General features: G+C 38.7%; 2 protein-coding genes across 2 annotated transcripts in view; both read right to left on the reverse strand.

Moving 5' to 3' along the window:
* Positions 1-1,129: 1,129 nt before the first annotated feature.
* Positions 1,130-9,368, reverse strand: LOC111442701 (SKP1-interacting partner 15-like). Its single transcript, XM_023080173.1, has 2 exons — positions 8,063-9,368; positions 1,130-1,491 (listed from the first exon to the last, which is right to left on the reverse strand). Exon 1 carries the CDS (start codon positions 9,217-9,219, stop codon positions 8,107-8,109), a length of 1,113 nt encoding a protein of 370 aa, XP_022935941.1. The 5' UTR covers positions 9,220-9,368; the 3' UTR covers positions 1,130-1,491; positions 8,063-8,106.
* A 7,201-nt stretch (positions 9,369-16,569) lies between these two features.
* The window catches only part of LOC111442699 (factor of DNA methylation 1-like), a 7,000-nt gene continuing 4,671 nt past the window's right edge, over positions 16,570-18,898 (reverse strand). The window contains exons 7-8 of the mRNA XM_023080170.1: positions 17,741-18,010; positions 16,570-16,873 (exon numbers count right to left, since the gene is read on the reverse strand). Coding sequence (XP_022935938.1) covers positions 17,780-18,010 — 231 coding nt within the window. The 3' untranslated portion in view covers positions 16,570-16,873; positions 17,741-17,779. The remainder of the gene's footprint in view (positions 16,874-17,740; positions 18,011-18,898) is intronic.

Raw genomic sequence — 18,898 nt, forward strand, 5'->3', positions numbered from 1 at the left:
TGCAAGGGCCACTGGGCAATATGTCATCATACATAAGACAAGTCTTTCGACCAAGCCAATAGTAAGACCACTTAGCTAGTTGGCCTTAGCCGACATTTTATCTTATTTTCGAGATTGGCTTGATTCATTTCTCAAAGTTCGTATCAATCTATGTGGAGGTACTTCACTATATTAGAATTTTCCCCCTAAATTTTTCCGGCAATCTTACCTCTTGCGTAACCACTTAAATTGAATGATTGAAGCTTATACCGTCCTTAATTGAATGCTAAGACAAAATCTTTATCAAATTGGCCTAAATTATTTCATAACCTTGATCTTATATAGATCTTGTCCTGTCTCTTTGTCTCTTTGTTTGTGATAGCAAAAGATTCTTCCTCTTAAGACATGCGACCATGTTTGAGCCATGAGATTGTGCTCACTAAAAGCTGCCTAGGTTCGAAGTGTGATGATACTTGTCGGATTGGTTTAGATCTAAGGATATTTTAGGTAAAAATAAATAATTATAGCAAGTATCAACACATGTTAATCTATAATTATAATCCCCATTGCATACATTACTCACCAACCATGTGATTAGCCATCAATTTAGTCTTAATCGTTATTATTAGTAAAATAAAAATACCGACCCAAACTTAGAACATTCGAGAGTGATTTATTGTTATTTTTTAGAGTTTAATGACTCTTACGATATAAAGGTATAACTTAAAAATAAACGAAAAATTCAAATTTTCATAAGATAAAAAAAAATACATGCTCATCCAATAGATTAAAGGTTCGAAACTCACCCCTACATATTTTTAAGCTAAAAAAACAAACGTAGCTATTAGCCATGTAAGCTTAGGAATAATATAAACTTTACGGCTGTATTTTTATTGACATTTCTATAAACTCGAACATCGATGTTTCCATCAATATCCAAGTTTCAAACTTTATACTATTATTTGTAACAACTCAAGTCCACTGGTAGCCGATATTGTCTTATTTGGGCTTTTCCTTTCAGGCTTCCTCTCAAAGTTTTTAAAACGCATCTGCTAGAGAGAAGTTTCCACATCCTTATAAAGAATGCTTTGTTCCATCCCTAACTGACATGGGATCTCAATCACCTTCCTAGTATCATTTGATATAATGATGCATTCAACAAGGGCAATGCCAATGAATAAGAATTCCAGTTGGCTAAAGATCTCGAACCTTGATTTTATATTTACTGTTTCCTTTTTATCTCGTGGTGGATGAAATGTAGATGGTAAATCTTTTAAGAATAAAACTTAAATTAAAAGCAAACAAAGAGCAGATATAGGAGGACGCCCACCAAATTGCTCAGAAATTCTCTCCATCAGAACATCCCAATGGGTTGACAAGAAACTTCCATTACGAACCATTTAATACGAGTCGAGTTTTCTCCACGCTGTATACGTAGGAACTGGAACCTGTTCTCGACTCCTTGAATATATTTGCAGGGTAACTTGTCATAATCCAGATCCACAGCAGTCACTGTCACACGCGAAATAAATTCGAAACCAATCCTTAGTACAATTCATTTTAATCATCCAATATAACGATGAATAACAAATGAAGATACAAACATCAGTTCAACAATTTCAGCAGTAAAATTCTGATGGGCTCTGAGCTGACACGAGGTGAAATAAATTTCAAAGATTTTTTCACCTCGTCAGCTTAGAATTTTAATTATATGGGTGGTCAACATGGTTGAAAGCTTACTAAATGCAACCTTATCGAGAGTCGATATCATGAGTGTTCCAAGATTTTTTCATAATCGAGTTATCAATAGCAACCTAAACGAAACATACATGATCTCAAGAAATTGGATGCTTGCACTGTCGCAGACTTTCACTCCATAAGTCTTACAATCGGACTATAGAAGTGCTATCAAAACATCTTAAAAAAGGTTCTGGCTTTCAAGATTACTGAGCAGCAAAGAGATTTTGTAGAGGGATGGAAAATCCTTGATGCATCTCTCATGACAGATGAATGGGAAAGGAAGAAACAAAAAGATGTAACCATCAAATTGGACTTGGAAAAGGCCTTCGACAAGGTCGATTGAAATCTCCTCGAACAATTCTTGTAGCAAAAGGTTTTGGCTCAAAATTGCAGAGGTGGATAAAATGATTCATAATATCCACGAACTTCTCGATCATCATCAATGGAAGATTTATGCCACATGAGGTCTTCGACAAGGGGATCCACTATCCCGAAAGGAAAATAAAGGACTTTCAGATTGGCAATGAAGGCTTAAGAATCAACCATTTTTGGTTCGGAGATGATATAATTCTCTTTTAATTTGTTAAATATCTCCTCCATAAAAACCATGTTCAAGACGGCAAGAATCTCTGGACAAAACATCCATCTCCAAAAAACAGAGATTATGAGCATCAATTGTTAGCACAAAGATTATCGAAAAATTTGTCGGCAGATACGATTGTAAAAAGAGTGAATGGTCGAATATTGTACATGGTCATCATGTCACACTTCGAAAGGAAGGCTCACCCTAGTACAAGCCACACTATTCAAACTCCCCGCTTACATGTCTCTATTTGAAATGCAAGAAAAAGTAGCTACGAATATAGAAAAATTATTCATAAACTATTCATGGAAAGATGGTCCACATCTTGTTCGGTGGAATATCATAAACTTCCCAGTAGAAAAAGGATGACTCAGTTTATTTTCGATAAAGAAGAACAAAACTCTCATTGCAAAATAGATACAGAGATATCATTACGAAGAAAATACTTTGGGGAGAAAACTTATAAAGACTAAAGACACTCCTACATCATGTAAAAATCAACTCACCATCTTCTGCAAAGGGACCATGAAAGTACATAAAAAAACATCAAAACCTCATCATCAACTAAATTTGCCATAGGTTGGGTGATGGAGAAGGCACATCATTTTGGACGATCCATGGATTGAAAACACCATGCTAGCCCATCGGTATCCACTCTTGTAGACTCTCTCATAACAAAAGAGTCACGATCAAGGAAATATGGAATGATGTCAACAAATTCTAGGACCTGAAGCTTGGTAGGAACCTAAAAGATAGTGAAGCTATGGAATGGGCAAAATTACGACTCGACCTTGCCCCAATTGTATTGTTAAATGAAGCAGACTCGTTGACATGGCTTCTCAGTGCTAACGTGGTCTTCTCGACAAAATCTTTGATGATGGACACAAGAGAAAAAGTAGAAGAAATAAATCTCACGTTAGCAAATATAGTATGGAAAGGAAATCCTCTTAAAAAGAATCTCCAATGTGACTTTATTTTCATATTGGCGTCCATTATGCAAGAGAAAATGAAACACAAAACCACTTATTTGTGCAATGCACATATGCTTAGAGTTTCTAGACAAAGATTCTCCATATCTTCGGATGGTATCTCACATTTCCTAGGAAGGTAAAGGACTTAATGGGCATGCTTTTGACGTACCATCCTTTCAAGAATGCAAAAGCCTTATTAAGGAAAAACTTCTTTCTTTTGGAATCGGAGGAAAGAAAGAAATCGAAGAATTTTCACAGAAAAGACAGATTTATACAAACTCTTAATCCCATTGCCCTCGGCTGCAAAAACGTCCCTTTTTCTTTGCTACCTACATATTTCCTAGTAGGTAACCCGTTCCCCGTGTCTTTGCTTCTATTGCATAGCCCCTTCTTATGATAAAAACCCGAGTTTGAGAAAAATGAAAGAATATATAAGGGCATACAAAAACACCCACAAAAGGAGTCCTCAAAAAGTGGTAAGAACATACTTCAATCCAGAAGAATCACACCAAATGGAAAATTACAACAAAGTTCGATTAACATATGCCCATAAAGACGCATTAAATATTACCATCTCCTCGACTTCCATCAATGACTTCTTCACCCCTCTAAAAATTTTACTATTCCTCTGGATCACATTGCCCACAAGATAGCACAAAAACTTGCCTATCACAAGGCTCTTCCCACAGAAGGGAGAATTCATCAAGATCTCATCCATCATAGAATGGCCGTCCCTATTACGCACCATCACCACACAAAATACCATAAAGAAACAACTTCAAAGGAAGCAAACAAACTCACAACCCCATGAAAGATAATCAAGATGATCCTCTTGATGACGAAAAGGAACACACCATCGGGGATGCAAGACAAAAGCAACTGTCACTGAAGACGACTCTGAGAGTTCACCCTACCATGTCTAATCCCCTATTTCTTTTTCATTTTTCAATTTCCCACAAAAGATTCTGAAACCAGTAATCATGCTGAGAAAATTGTTTTAATCCTTTCTGTGAGCACTTTAACCACAGTTTTATACGCACAACTAGTTAAGCTATGGTGGGGGTAAGCTTTAACTTCTTTGGAATGCTTTCTATGGAATAAAAGAGATAAAACCCTCATTTGTAATAGATAATGATGACTTTCTCAACGGAGAAAGAAAAAAGGATTGGTGGTTTGTTTATATTTTTCATGAATTCAAAGGAGAAATTATCTCAGTCGAGAAGCTTTACCAAGACTAGTGATTGAATCAAAGACCTCCAACTGTATAAATTATCTCATTCGTCTTCCTCTCCCTCGAACTCAACTTCATCTTCTCCTCCAAACGACTTCAACAACAAAACCTTGCTCGAACCGGTTTCAATGTCAAATTCTTGATTTCTCACGTCTGGATTCCTTTGATTTTCTCAAGAATGGTTGGTTTACAATGAAGAAGAAGAACCTGTTTTCAAACAAATGAGATGAAAGGACCCCTTTACATAGCTTTTGAATTCATCTTCAACCTCTGAAGTGAAGCTTCTTTTCTTCCATCATAGCAAATAGTAAAGTTTTGCAACATGAGCAGACGGAAGGCACCCAAAAACCAAGCTCAACCCAATTTTCAATCCACTAAATGAAGCCATTTCCCCCAGTTGGCCAAATCTGCTTGCATCCAAGGACAAAGATCTTTGTATATGGTCCTTATGCCCTCTCGAGGGGTTTTGATAGATACTTCTTTAGTCTTCTTTATCGCTCTAGTTTTCCCTCACTCCATTATTTGTCTCCTTATGGAAGATTAAAGTATCCATGAAGGTGTGTTTCATTGCTTGGCAGGTTTCTTCTTCTTTATCGCTCTAGTTTTCCCTCACTCCATTATTTGTCTCCTTATGGAAGATTAAAGTATCCATGAAGGTGTGTTTCATTGCTTGGCAGGTTTCTTCTTCTTTATCGCTCTAGTTTTCCCTCACTCCATTATTTGTCTCCTTATGGAAGATTAAAGTATCCATGAAGGTGTGTTTCATTGCTTGGCAGGTTTCTTCTTCTTTATCGCTCTAGTTTTCCCTCACTCCATTATTTGTCTCCTTATGGAAGATTAAAGTATCCATGAAGGTGTGTTTCATTGCTTGGCAGGTTTCTTCTTCTTTATCGCTCTAGTTTTCCCTCACTCCATTATTTGTCTCCTTATGGAAGATTAAAGTATCCATGAAGGTGTGTTTCATTGCTTGGCAGGTTTCTTCTTCTTTATCGCTCTAGTTTTCCCTCACTCCATTATTTGTCTCCTTATGGAAGATTAAAGTATCCATGAAGGTGTGTTTCATTGCTTGGCAGGTTTCTTCTTCTTTATCGCTCTAGTTTTCCCTCACTCCATTATTTGTCTCCTTATGGAAGATTAAAGTATCCATGAAGGTGTGTTTCATTGCTTGGCAGGTTTCTTCTTCTTTATCGCTCTAGTTTTCCCTCACTCCATTATTTGTCTCCTTATGGAAGATTAAAGTATCCATGAAGGTGTGTTTCATTGCTTGGCAGGTTTCTTCTTCTTTATCGCTCTAGTTTTCCCTCACTCCATTATTTGTCTCCTTATGGAAGATTAAAGTATCCATGAAGGTGTGTTTCATTGCTTGGCAGGTTTCTTCTTCTTTATCGCTCTAGTTTTCCCTCACTCCATTATTTGTCTCCTTATGGAAGATTAAAGTATCCATGAAGGTGTGTTTCATTGCTTGGCAGGTTTCTTCTTCTTTATCGCTCTAGTTTTCCCTCACTCCATTATTTGTCTCCTTATGGAAGATTAAAGTATCCATGAAGGTGTGTTTCATTGCTTGGCAGGTTTACCTTGAGAGAATAACACCATGGATCACATCATTAGACATTCTACCTTCACATTGGAACCATAGTGGTCAACACTCTGCAAGTTACTGTAGGATCTGGACCACATTCTTTGGAGTAGTCTATATGCTTGCTCGATTTGGTCTTCTTCCCTTGAGACCTTTGATGTCAGTTGGACCCAGAACAAATGTCCGTTGATAATGGAGGAGGTGTTTTTTCCATCCTCCCTTTCAAAATGAGGAATGTATTCTGTGGTAGTTTTCTTTCCTTGTTGATATTTAGGTGTTGCAGTTGGAGAGAAAAAAGAGAGTTTTGTAGGAGATTGGGGGATCTTGGAGGACGTGTGGTGTGAGATCCCACCTCGGTTGGAGAGGGGGACAAAGCATTCCTTATAAGGGTGTGGAAACCTCTCCCTAGCAAATGCATTTTAAAAACATTGAGGGAAAGCTCAAAGAGGACAATATCCGCTAGCGGTGGGTTTGGAATGTTACCAATGGTATTAGAGCCAGACACTGGGCGGTGTGCCAGCGAGGATGTTGGATCTCCAAGGGGGTGGATGGTGAGATTCCACATCAGTTGGAGAGGGGAACGAAGCATTCCTTATAAGGGTGTGGAAACCTCTCCCTAGCATATACGTTTTAAAAACCTTGAGGGGAAGCCCGAAAGAGAAAGCTCAAAGAGAAAAATATCCGCTAGCGGTCGGTTTGGGATGTTACATGTGGTCCTTTTTTAGGTTAAATGCCTCCATGTGGGCTTCAATGACTAAGTATTTTTGCAATTACTCGCCTAGTTTGGTCGTCCTAGATTGGACCCCAATTTTTGTATCGTTTTTTGGGTTGGGGGCAGTTTTCCTTGGACTTGCTAAAACCCAGCTCTTATATCAATGGGCAACATGGAACTCCCAAAAAGGCCTTCAAGTCAGAATTTAAATCCTTCATGTTTGGTGTACAACTTCCAACTTCCAAAGTATAATGAAAAAAATTCTAGCTCAACTTTTTCACCTCTAGTTAGACAACTACCACCACTTACACAATCTTAGTAATGAAGGATTTTTTGTTCTCCTACTCATAATATGACATCTCTCACCTTGATCCACTCGTATCTAAAAGACATCCTCCTTGGTTCGAGATATCCAAAAGTTCCAACCTAAGGGCCTCACATATTTTTCACAACAATCATTTATTATCCCCATTTTTCTGTCATAGCATCAACACCCTTGGTTTTTTCAGTCACCAAGGCTATTTGATTGGCAACATGGCCAAACACGTCCTTGTTTCGAAACCTTAAGAAGATTCTTTGAAGCTTTAAGCTAAATAGTGAATACAAACTGAGACCATCCTTCTGTATGAAACGACTCCACCAACCCATCAGATGAATGCTAAACGAGGGTTGCTAACCACACGTCAACATAACATACTCGTAAACACCAAAAACAGAGTGTCCTAACGTGTACGTGCTAACTCCTAATTTAGAAATTCTTATCATCGTATTCGTCTTGTTACATCTATGTGTTGAGTTCATACTTGTGTCCCTCCTTTTCTTTTCTTTTTGATGAATATTTGTGTCCCTTACCTATTGTTCTCATTATGAGGATGAAACTGATTCACGGTTGTTCCTTCATTAATCAACAAAGACAAACATTGCAAAGTTTACAAGTCCTCAACAATATAAATCACGAGGAAATACATCAATGGGATTTATTAGGAAAATTCAACCAGCAATGAACATTCCATACAAGCCTGGAAATTATTCATTTTGATACCTATAAATCTAAGCATATAAGAGAAGGTTAGCATTCAAACTTCTAAAGGCTAAGCATCATCTCACAACCGTCCGACCGCCTTTTAACGAACGAATTCATATACGTTTAACTTTTTTTATAAAAAAATGCACTTAAAATTTATGGTTGTAATAATGCAGCAATTTACAACCAAGGCCATCAAATTCAATGTAAAGATTGCAAGATAAAATAACCTGTTTGCAAACTTACCTGACAGTGATTCTACTCAGCAAGAAAAACCAGGCATAGACAAGTTAAGGCTGTATGGCTGTGAACCTTGCCTCGAACACGAATCCTCGGTAAAGGCCATCGTTATGTCCAGGCACCCCACATATCCACCGCCATTCTGCTTTCCCAGAACAACGATCCCACAATGCCATCATTCCCATCCTCTTAGCAGAAAAGCAAATCCGATCACCACCACCAAACACCTTAAACTTACTCGACCCTTGAAAGCACTGAAACATCTGGACAGGCATACGACCCGCCTCATCCCATTCCAATGTATCCAAATCCAACCTCAAAATCAATATCGTCGAGCACGAAGCAGTCAATGAAAATGAAGATTTAAGCCCACCCACCATCAAGATTTGGTTACCCGTCCCTCGGACCAAACGGGGCCGTTTCAGAATGTCAAAAACATCCCCCCATTCGTGCCTCTCGAGCCGACCCCAATTCTGGGAGCTCTTTAGATCGGTGATAGTACAAGCGAACAATTTCCACTGGCTTCTCCATGGAGAACCCACATCACAAAGAGCATAGACCGAATTAGAAACCAACACAGGGCTTCGAGGTTTCGAAGGCAAATTAGAAGAAAATTTACTCCACTGATTCGACCCAGAGAAGTAAAGAGCAGCAAGCTCAGTCAATACCATAACTCTGTTAGCAGAGTCAACCAAAACCGACCCATGACGAGACCAGGCCGAGCCGAGCTGGGGTAAGACTCGGAACTGGCGAGTCAAAGGGTTACAAACCACGAGCGACTTATTTGACTCCGGCGAGTCGGGCAAGTCGCCCCAGAGATAAACAAGGCCGAGAGAGGACGCAACAGGGTGAGGGAATCGGAAGGGTAAAAAATCGAGGGAGAAGCGAAGCCACTGACCTTGATCAGGGTCATAGACGTGGAGACAGGGATTGACGGCTGCGGCGGCGAGGCGCTGATGACTGTGGTGGTGGTGCGGGGGGCGGAGGGCGACGAGGCGGAGAGGGGGACGGGTGGAAATGAGGTCAATGAAGAAGGAGGAAGAGATAATTTGGTCGAACAGCTTGCAGACGCAGCGGCAGATCATAATCTGACGAAGAGGGAGGGAGAAGAAGATCTGATGGAAGGTGTCATCCGGAAGGCGGTAGATTGGAGGAGGTTCCATCCGGCGTAGGGCGGAGGCGGTGGCGGAGGAAGGGAGGAATTGGGGTGAATTGAAAATGGGGGATTGTGGGTTGGTTTGTCCAGCGGAGGGGCTCTTACTCTGTTTGAACTTCCCCTGCGTGGGTGTGCAGAGAAAACCAACGTGGGTGGAATTAGAAATTTTCTCTATTGTGTATATATATATATATATATATATATGTATATATGTATATATATGTATGTATATCAATTCATACGAGGTTTCTAGTAGAGGTGTTCATATGACTAGAAAACTCGACTCATTCGTCCAATTCAAACTATAAAAGTTGGGTTGAGTTAGATTTTTTATTTTCGGATTTGGGTTGAATTGAATTTTGAGAAAATCGAAAATTTTAATTTGATATACAATTCAACCCAACAGTACTTTATTTTCAATATGATCACGAAAATTAAGAATATTTAACGCTTGTAACTAATGTATATATATGAATGTGAATGTTTGATATTTGAGTTTTATGAAATTTTAGTTATTAACGTAGTTTGTACCGTAGATAAGTATGATTTTTTTAAATGATTAAAAAATTAGAACTACTGAATAACTGAGGGTAAGGTTATGAACCGTGTTTTAAGTTGGTGATTGGTTTGAGTTGTGAATTTTATTTGGATTACTCGGGTTATCAACTAAACTCAACTCGTGTGTATCCCTAATTTTTTTTTTTTTTTTTTTTGAGAAATTAAGTCAAAAATGTCGGTAAAATATATCCATAAATTTTGTAATGATGATGTCTCCAAAAATATCTTCTCTTCTTTTCTTTTAATCATAGAAAACATAATAAATCAATTTAAAACTTTTATTAAAATTTTATTGTAAAATTGTTTTAAAATTATTGATGCATGATTTTCATATAAGACTTATTTTTATAAAAAATAGGTTTATATTAGAAATATATATTTGGAATCTAAGCTTTGATATCAACTTTAGTTAATATGAGCGAGTTTTCGTTTCTTTTATGTTTATAATATAAGGAATTATTATTATACGTATTTATTTTTTATTTAATAACATCTTGCTTTGGAATGTAAGATACTTTCGTCAAGTTCTTCGTAACAACAGTTTGTAATCTATTTGTAAATTTTAATCGTGAATAAATGCTTCTTTTAAAAATAGAAATACAGATAAGCACATAGGAGTGAGCGGAAAAGGATGTATAGAAACATAATAGAAGAAGAAAAGTGAAAAAATCTTATTAAGAATCTGATTAGATAATGACGAGAGGGTTTCTCTTCTTTCTCTTGATTGTTCGGCTTTGGTTCTCCACTGACACGTCACTTTCTCTACTAGTTTTGAGGTTCGATCGAACCACACCGAATTGAATAACCGAAGCAGAAAGAATCATACTACCTTGAAGAAAGAATTTCTTTGTATTAAAAAAACTTCTATACTTCTCAATTTTTTGTTGTAAATAAAACGTTCATGAGAGGGATGGTTTGAAGTTGTATTTGAATGACTACGAGGCATCAAGGAACGTTTGATGTTCAAACGATATTGTTGGTTCGAGGTTAGAGAAGTAGATGTTGTGAGCTTTGCTTTTAAGATATCTGAATGAATTGTTAGTAATTTTTTCCATGAAAGTGTAAGCGTTGTGTTTTAGTGCCGAAATATTTTTGAAAAAGACAGACACCAGTTTTATAAAATTCAATGGACTATAACGGGAAGTGATTTAAGGTACTTAATGTACATTTGAAGATGTTTTGTCTAAGGATGTGAGCATTATTAATGCGCATTAGTTTTTATGTGTGTTTTTTAAATTTGCTTAGGGATGTTTAGACACTCTGAATGGAACTCACGTTAAGGTCTATGTATTAGAGTAAGAAAAATCAAAGTATAAACACAAGGAAGAACGAAATTGTAATTAATATCTTGGAAGTTCGCTTACCGGATATCTAATTTGTATACATTTTACTTGAATGGAAAGATGCCACAATCTATGGAGTGATTGTACCCTAAGTAAGTTATTGAGGATGATAACTAGTTTAAGTGGGGGAGAATGTCACAACGTGACACTCATGCTGTGACAAGCAAAGTGGTGACCCTCAAGTGGCACTCATCTGGCCAAGTGAGGGCCTAAACGAGTGACTTGATGCGATCAAGGAGGACAATGCATCATCTAATACACTAAACAAAGTGGTCATCGAAGAGAATTCGAGGCATAATCTAGATAAGGGCCATAAGTAGACATGAGGGTCAAAGATAGGCTTGTTGAAAGGCTAGGTAGGGCCCCGAGCCTTAACCTCAAAATTAGGGGTTTCGAAAGGAAATTTGGGCATGTGAATAAAGTCAAGTTCGCCCATATGAAATATAAATGTTCACCAAGTTTTGTGTCAATTGGACACCGAAAGGATGCTCCACAATACCGTATGTCTGTTCTCCAAAATGATGTCTACCCAAGGAGAATTGAATATGCCTCAAAATGTACCATAGGGTGAGGCATGGTGTCAGCTCTCCACCGCCCCTAGGCCCTGTGGCCTACACAAGCTACCCTGTGGCACTTACGTATGTCATAGTGAGGGTGAGTGTCTCAGGCAACTTCCTTTTGAATGGGTCATTCAAGGACAGTACTGGGCGACATGGGAATGTTGGTATTGCACCCTAACCCAAGTGTTGGAGGTTGGATCATGCACCTGTTATCTAGTACAGAGTCCGTAAATGACATGACATGGACATGGTAGGGCCAATGCATCAATAGAACCCATATGGATGAATGTTCGGGATGTCCCGATGTTTTGAACGACACGTGGGCCTGTTCCCAATGGCATGACTGAGTGAGCTGTGATGGGTCACGACACCCCATAACTTGGGATGACATCAAGATATATGGGTCATGCTAATTGGGAACCAAGATGATGTTGGATGTGACGTGCAGACGACAGACCTTGGCCCCGAGTAAAGTAAAGATCAAACTGAATGACTTGACCTAGTATAGAGGCAAGTTGGTTGTGTCACAGATGATTGAACTTGCATGCACTGACAACATGTGTGGACGAACAAGCTTAGATTCTGCACAAGTGATATTCAATTGGTAAAGACAAATCGCCTAAGATTCGACAAAGCCATCAAACGAACGAAGAATGAATATGGAGCTTGAGCTTTTCTTAAGATTTGTCGTGAGCATACGTTAAAAAAGTACGATCGTAATAGAAGGTTTCGTCGATGATGGAGAAATAAGTAGGTTGAAATTGGTTGAGAGTCATTTTAAGGTAAGTTTTTTTCAACTTTTACATTGTTAAAGTTCTCACGGTCCACGACAATATAACCAACACTTCCTTTCTTTAGTGTGCAGGAAATTATTATTTGATTGATGTCCAATCAGTGTCGGATTCATTCAATTTGTTCAATTAGAGTTTAAAATGTCTTTTGTGTTTAGCAAACGTTTGGCATGTATGCTACAAACACTTGTGAGACACAGTGTCGGACTGTAACAGCTCGTTATTAAAAAGAAGAAGAACCAAGCCCCAAACCGCAGCTTCGACGATCAACCAACCCGAATCCACAAGTCCGTAACCGAACCAAGCTAGGTTTGAAAGCCTGCTTCCAGCGTCCATGCCTTTGCATTTAGACATGGTTCTGAACTAGCCTAGTTGCCTCACGACCCAAATGAACGTGGCCCGTTAGGCAAATTAAGTCTTTTAGCATGGTTTAATTCGATGTTGCGGACCCACGTAGATTGAATTGAATTTCAAGAGATAGATTCGAACTAGCAACAAGGATAAATTAGTGACTCCAGCCTGGGGCAACCATGTAAGTGGCTTTAATATTGGCTTGATTGGATGAATTATATGAAGTAGGAACGTTGCGCGCTTATGGCCCCTACACATGCCATGTTTTGTGATTGATTGACGTGTACTATGTTATGTTTGTGCTCGATATAAGTTATGCTATGTTATAAGTTATCATGAGACGATTATACTTTTATGGATTTTTTGTGAAATCAATGTTATATGTTGCATGAAACCTCTATATGTTATGCCACACACTTTGGTTTATGAGATATTATTAAGCCACATATGTTATTCATAAAGATTATATTTACAAAAAGAACGGAGAAATGACTTACATCATACATATATGTCATGATTGAAAGTTATGGGGACCTCATGCATTTTGTATGTCACATTCATCGAGATACTTTCCCGTAATGCTTAGTACGACGCTTATACTACGATATTATGTACACCATAATATTATGTGTGCTCCTTTCCCTTTGTAGCTTTTTCGACAGCATGAGTGTACACCAGCTGAAGGGCAGGTCCAGTGGTACGTATATGAGCCTGCCTGGAGTCCATATTCGAGTGCTTGAGTCATGTCTAGAGAAGTATTACACATCAAATTTGGTTTGAACTGAAAAGACCAAGACCTCTAAGAAAAGATACCCATCATAAATGCATGTGATTGCATTTCCTGACCTCAATAGTCAGACTATTTACTGAGTATTTTTAAAATACTCAAACCAAGTGTTACTTTTTTTTTAAAGTAAATGTAAGACACTTCTGTACGGATAATGATGTCACTGTGAAGGCCATGGAAGTGAAGTTAGGATAGCTGTTAAGTTATTTTCGGGATTCGGAGATTTCCACTATTTAGTAAACATCAATGGATTAGTGAAAGTACCAAGCCACTATATGACTCGAGTCATCTGTTCAAGTTGATCAGCTCGACACAAACGAAAGTCGTAGCAGCAAGCACAGTGAAGGGACACGACCACCCGACCTGCAAGCCAAATCAACGGTCAAATTGTCGGATGGCAAACAAAACAATCTTTTCGTTAATTCCAAACCGAAATGGAAAAGGTCGGTGTTAGAGCCCCAATTCTAAAAGCAAAGGGCTCCATATGGTGTCAGCTCTATAGGGAAACGCCTTAGGACAAGAAGATCAAGCCGTGTTTGATGCAACTTCTTTCAATCTTGTTAGATATCAGTTAGGCTCCACTTGGGCCAAGCTTTGTTTTGGGATTCATGCATATCTTCTGGGATTTGACACACCACTAAATGCATCAATTTCCGCCAACCACTATCCCACCAAAGTTTTCTAACCTTGTCTCCATGAAAGGAGAAAAAAAATACAAGTCAGCTCGTCAAATAAAATTCTAGATGGCGTTGGAGTCCTTTCCTAAATGTTGTGCAATTACCCGTGTTTTATCCTATTTGCTGCATAAAATGAGAAAAAGTTGCTTTAGTCACTTATATTCAAATTATTGTGAGCTCGTAAAAAAAAATTCTAGAAGACGTTGGAGTCGTTCCCTTCATGTTGTGCAATTACGAGAGCTTTACCCAAGTTTTTTAACCTTGCCTCCATATAAGGAGAAACATATCTCACCCGAGCTTTACCCTATTTGCTACATGTTATACAAAATTGGGCTTCAAAATAGACATGCATTAAATGTAAATTTAATTTAGAGTTGAATACATAAACTAATCCAAAAATGGTCTTGATAACATTATTTTAATTATATTTTATTATTGATTTGTTATTTAAGCTAATTTTTAATAGGAGAGTTAAAAAGTTATATTATGATACACATAGCTACTATATTCTACCATTAATTTTGTTGAGAGCTAAATTTTTACTTTGTAAATTCTTGGGTTTAAAACTTACGTGATAGACTCATTCGAGTGGTATTGATCAAGCCTATTGTGGAGTGATTCGATCACAAGTTTAGAAACGAATTTTTCTTTACTCTTGATTTTGACCATCAACATAATCCATTCCAAAACTTTTCCTTAGATTGATTCCATAACAATTCACTTGGGAAGAAATGAACTTTGTCAAATCAGATCTGCGCTAATAAGTATCTAGGTTTCACGAGTCAAACCGCATTCCATTTACTAATAAAACAATAATTCAATAACATATTAACTTTTTTCGACAAAATTATCTGAAAGATAACGAAAGCCTATTTGACCATGGACTGCCTACACAACAACGGGAGATTCATATTGATTTCCATGGCATGGAGTTTAGACAACTTCAACATCAGCGGCAATGACACTCAACACAACCGTAGAAATGCGCTGAAAAATGTAGCATATGGCAAGGCAATGATAAAACAGGATGTACTCGCCATCAACAATTTCAACAAGAACAAGCAACTAGGGAAAGTTGATTAAGCCCATTTGGAACTAATGTTGAAAGAACAGAAATTGAAATGGGCAAAATTTTATGTTCTTATCTAATTTGAGGCAAAGTATGTAACAACCCAGATCGAACGATAGCAGATATTGTCTTCTTTGGGCTTTTCCTTTCGGGCTTCCCCTCGAGGCTTTAAAATGCGTCTACTAGGGCAAAGTTTCCAACTCTTATAAAGGGTGGTTTGTTCTCCTCCCCAACCAATGTGGGACATCACAATCCACCCCCTTCGGGGCCCAGCGTCCTCGCTGGCACTCCTTCCTTTAATCGATGTGGAACCGCCACCAAATCCACTCCCCTTCGAGGCCCAGCGTCCTTACTGGCATATCGCCTCGTGTCTACCCCCTTCAGGGAACTGAGAAGGCTAACACATCATCCGGTGTCTGGCCCTGATACCATTTGTAACGACCCAGATCCACCACTAGCAGATATTGTCCTCTTTGGGCTTTCCCTTTCGGGCTTCCCCTCAAGGCTTTAAAACGCGTCTACAAAGGGAAGGTTTCCACACCCTTATAAAGGGTGGTTTGTTCTCCTCAAGGCTTTAAAACGCGTCTACAAAGGGAAGGTTTCCACACCCTTATAAAGGGTGGTTTGTTCTCCTCCCCAACCAATGTGGGATCTACAAAGGGAAGGTTTCCACACCCTTATAAAGGGTGGTTTGTTCTCCTCCCCAACCAATGTGGGACATCACAATCCACCCCCTTCGGGGCCCAGCGTCCTCGCTGGCACTCCTTCCTTTAATCGATGTGGAACCGCCACCAAATCCACTCCCCTTCGGGGCCCAGCGTCCTTATTGGCATATCGCCTCGTGTCTACCCCCTTCAGGGAACTGAGAAGGCTAACACATCATCCGGTGTCTGGCCCTGATACCATTTGTAATGACCCAGATCCACCACTAGCAGATATTGTCCTCTTTGGGCTTTCCCTTTCGGGCTTCCCCTCAAGGCTTTAAAACGCGTCTACAAAGGGAAGGTTTCCACACCCTTATAAAGGGTGGTTTGTTCTCCTCCCCAACCAATGTGGGATATCGAGCTGACCTTTAAAGTAAAGCTGTTGAACGCATTGAGAGTTGGAATTTTGCCACCAGGTAGCCTGCTCCTATCTACTATGAGATACCTGAAAGAAATGAAACATGGTGGAGTCCTGTATAATTAAGGCGTTGAGAAAGAACAGAACACTCACGAGTAGTTCATCTAGAAATACTTCATTTTTTGGAATTAGATTTTAATACAATGGATTATGGCTGAACATAACATTAAATGAGAGGAGGAAGGAACGCATAATATCACCCAAATATAAGATGTCAAGAGTAAAGGTCTGTGTTATTTCTTCCCTGGTAGTCCTTTACCTCTGAACTACATACTACAAACAAAAGTCAAGATGATGAATTTGCCTCGCTGATTGGAGTTGTTTGTTCCATTTACCACAGGAAAAAGGTCCCACTGGACAAGTTGCAAGCAATAAGGCCTAGCATTCACATCCAATTCTTCACCTGTTCATATGAAAATTAATCAGTATAAGAATTGAGAACAGGTTTCTAGAACAATCGGGCATTATAAAACTAGTCGAAAAGAAGTTTAATCTCGTTGCAGCAGGATGTATATCATGTGAAGGTAGTCAAGCTGATGAAAATTTATAGATTCAATGACAACAAGTACATCATTAACAGCCCATCGCTAGTAGATATTGCCCTCTTTAGGCTTTTCCTTTCGGGCTTTCCCTCAAAGTTTTTAAAACATGTCTGTTAGGGAGAGGTTTCCACACCCTTATAAAGGGTGTTTTGTTCTCCTCCCCAACCGATGTGGGATCTCACAATCCACTCCCCTTCGGGACCCAACGTACTCACGGGCTCGTTCCTTTCTCCCATTGATGTGAGACCCCCACCAAATCCACCTCCTTTTGGGGCCCAGCGTCCTTGCTGGCACATCGCCTCATGTTTACCCCCTTCGGGACTCAGCCTCATCGCTGGCACATCGTCCGGATATTCTAAGTCAAAGGTCTCAAATTATCAAAGTCAGAGAGACTGGACAAACTGACCCAGTCAAGCGATTTTCAGATTGGTGGAGGAAAGAATTTCACCTCCATTTCTTCTTTTCTATAGTGGAAGAACTAAAGGCAATTATAAACCGAGGCATCAATTCAGCTGATTAAAGTTTAGATGTTTTCAGGATACGTTTTTCATTTTCAAAAAATCAATGTAAATCAGAAAAAAATTGATCAGGGTATAATCCTCACACATAAGCTCAAAAGTAAATTGGACACAAGAGAAAAGGATTGACAGAACAAATAAAGCCTCTGAAAGCATAAGGAAATTTAAAATTTGAACTCTCAAGTAACAGAAGAAAAGGCGAGATAGCACCTTCCTCTAGCGTTCTCTTTCCCTTCTGGGATCTTCCTCTCATGTTCTCTTTCGCTTAAGTGACTTGATACTCTTAACAATATAGCTGATGACCTCCTTCAAAGTAGCTTTCCTTCCTTCCTTAAAGTTCCATAATTCAGGTACAGAATAACGACCACTTGGATTATATTCATTCATTTCTTTAAGGGCAACAACAACGGCATTGTATATCTCATCACCCCATTCCTGCTTGAGACCTTTCAGTTTCTCATCATCCTCGTCAATATTTTCCTGTTGCATCACGTAGTTAATAATGTAATTTTCAACTAGTCAATCCAGAAGATGGAATGAAAATACTACTTCAACAAAAGAACTATGTGGAAAACATCACTGGAACAATTTACCAGCTATAATGTCTACCAAGACTAATCAAATAACCATAAGATATTTCATACAATGAAAAAGAAGTGCAGAAATAACTTATTTCCATACGAAAATAAGACCATTTATTACAGATCTGTAGCTTCAAGGTACTGTTTGTTCTAGTACTATCTGGAAAATCTCCAAGTTTGTTTGGCATGCTTTCAAGGCAAGTACCCAAGAGTTGGTTAGTCCAGGCCATGAAAGTGGTCGATTGAATTTGAAAAATGTACTCAAGAGTCAAACTTGGCTCGAAGAGCAGCAAAAGTGTGAAGGCAAGATTCACACTAAAATAACCATGGATCAGAAACTTGATGGAATAATCGATTAAAAAAGAGAGATATAGAGAGACAGATCAACGCAGGCAGATTGAGTCATAGATAATGAAACCTACAGATAAAAAAGCGAAACTCTAAAGCCCACTTTGGTAAGTCGCATTCTAACAAATAGCCATTATGACCACAGGGCATACTTGGCAAGAACCTGATCCCTTTTGGCAAGGACCCTAAAGCCTCCACCGAGAACCTTCATTAATAGATACTCTCTTACATGTAGTCATCAGGCCTGGATGGTGGTAAGCAAGCCAACAACAAGCAGAAATGGTATAAAATCCATAAACCCAACCACAACATAAATGCGCTAGCAAACTCATGCGCTAGTGTTGTGTTGAGAATCGTAAGTTTGTTTGAGTTTGAAGTTGAATTTCAAAAAACCTCAGGTGTGTGTTATTTCTTTTTTTTTTTTTTTTTTTTTTTTTTT

The sequence above is a fragment of the Cucurbita moschata genome, unplaced genomic scaffold, assembly GCF_002738365.1.
Source record: "Cucurbita moschata cultivar Rifu unplaced genomic scaffold, Cmos_1.0 Cmo_Scf00005, whole genome shotgun sequence".
In the NCBI taxonomy this organism is placed as follows: Eukaryota; Viridiplantae; Streptophyta; class Magnoliopsida; order Cucurbitales; family Cucurbitaceae; genus Cucurbita; species Cucurbita moschata.

Coding starts and splice junctions, on each gene's coding strand:
- LOC111442701 (XM_023080173.1), bottom strand. CDS start 9,219: ATGGAACCTCCTCCAATCTACCGCCTTCCGGATGACACCTTCCATCAG.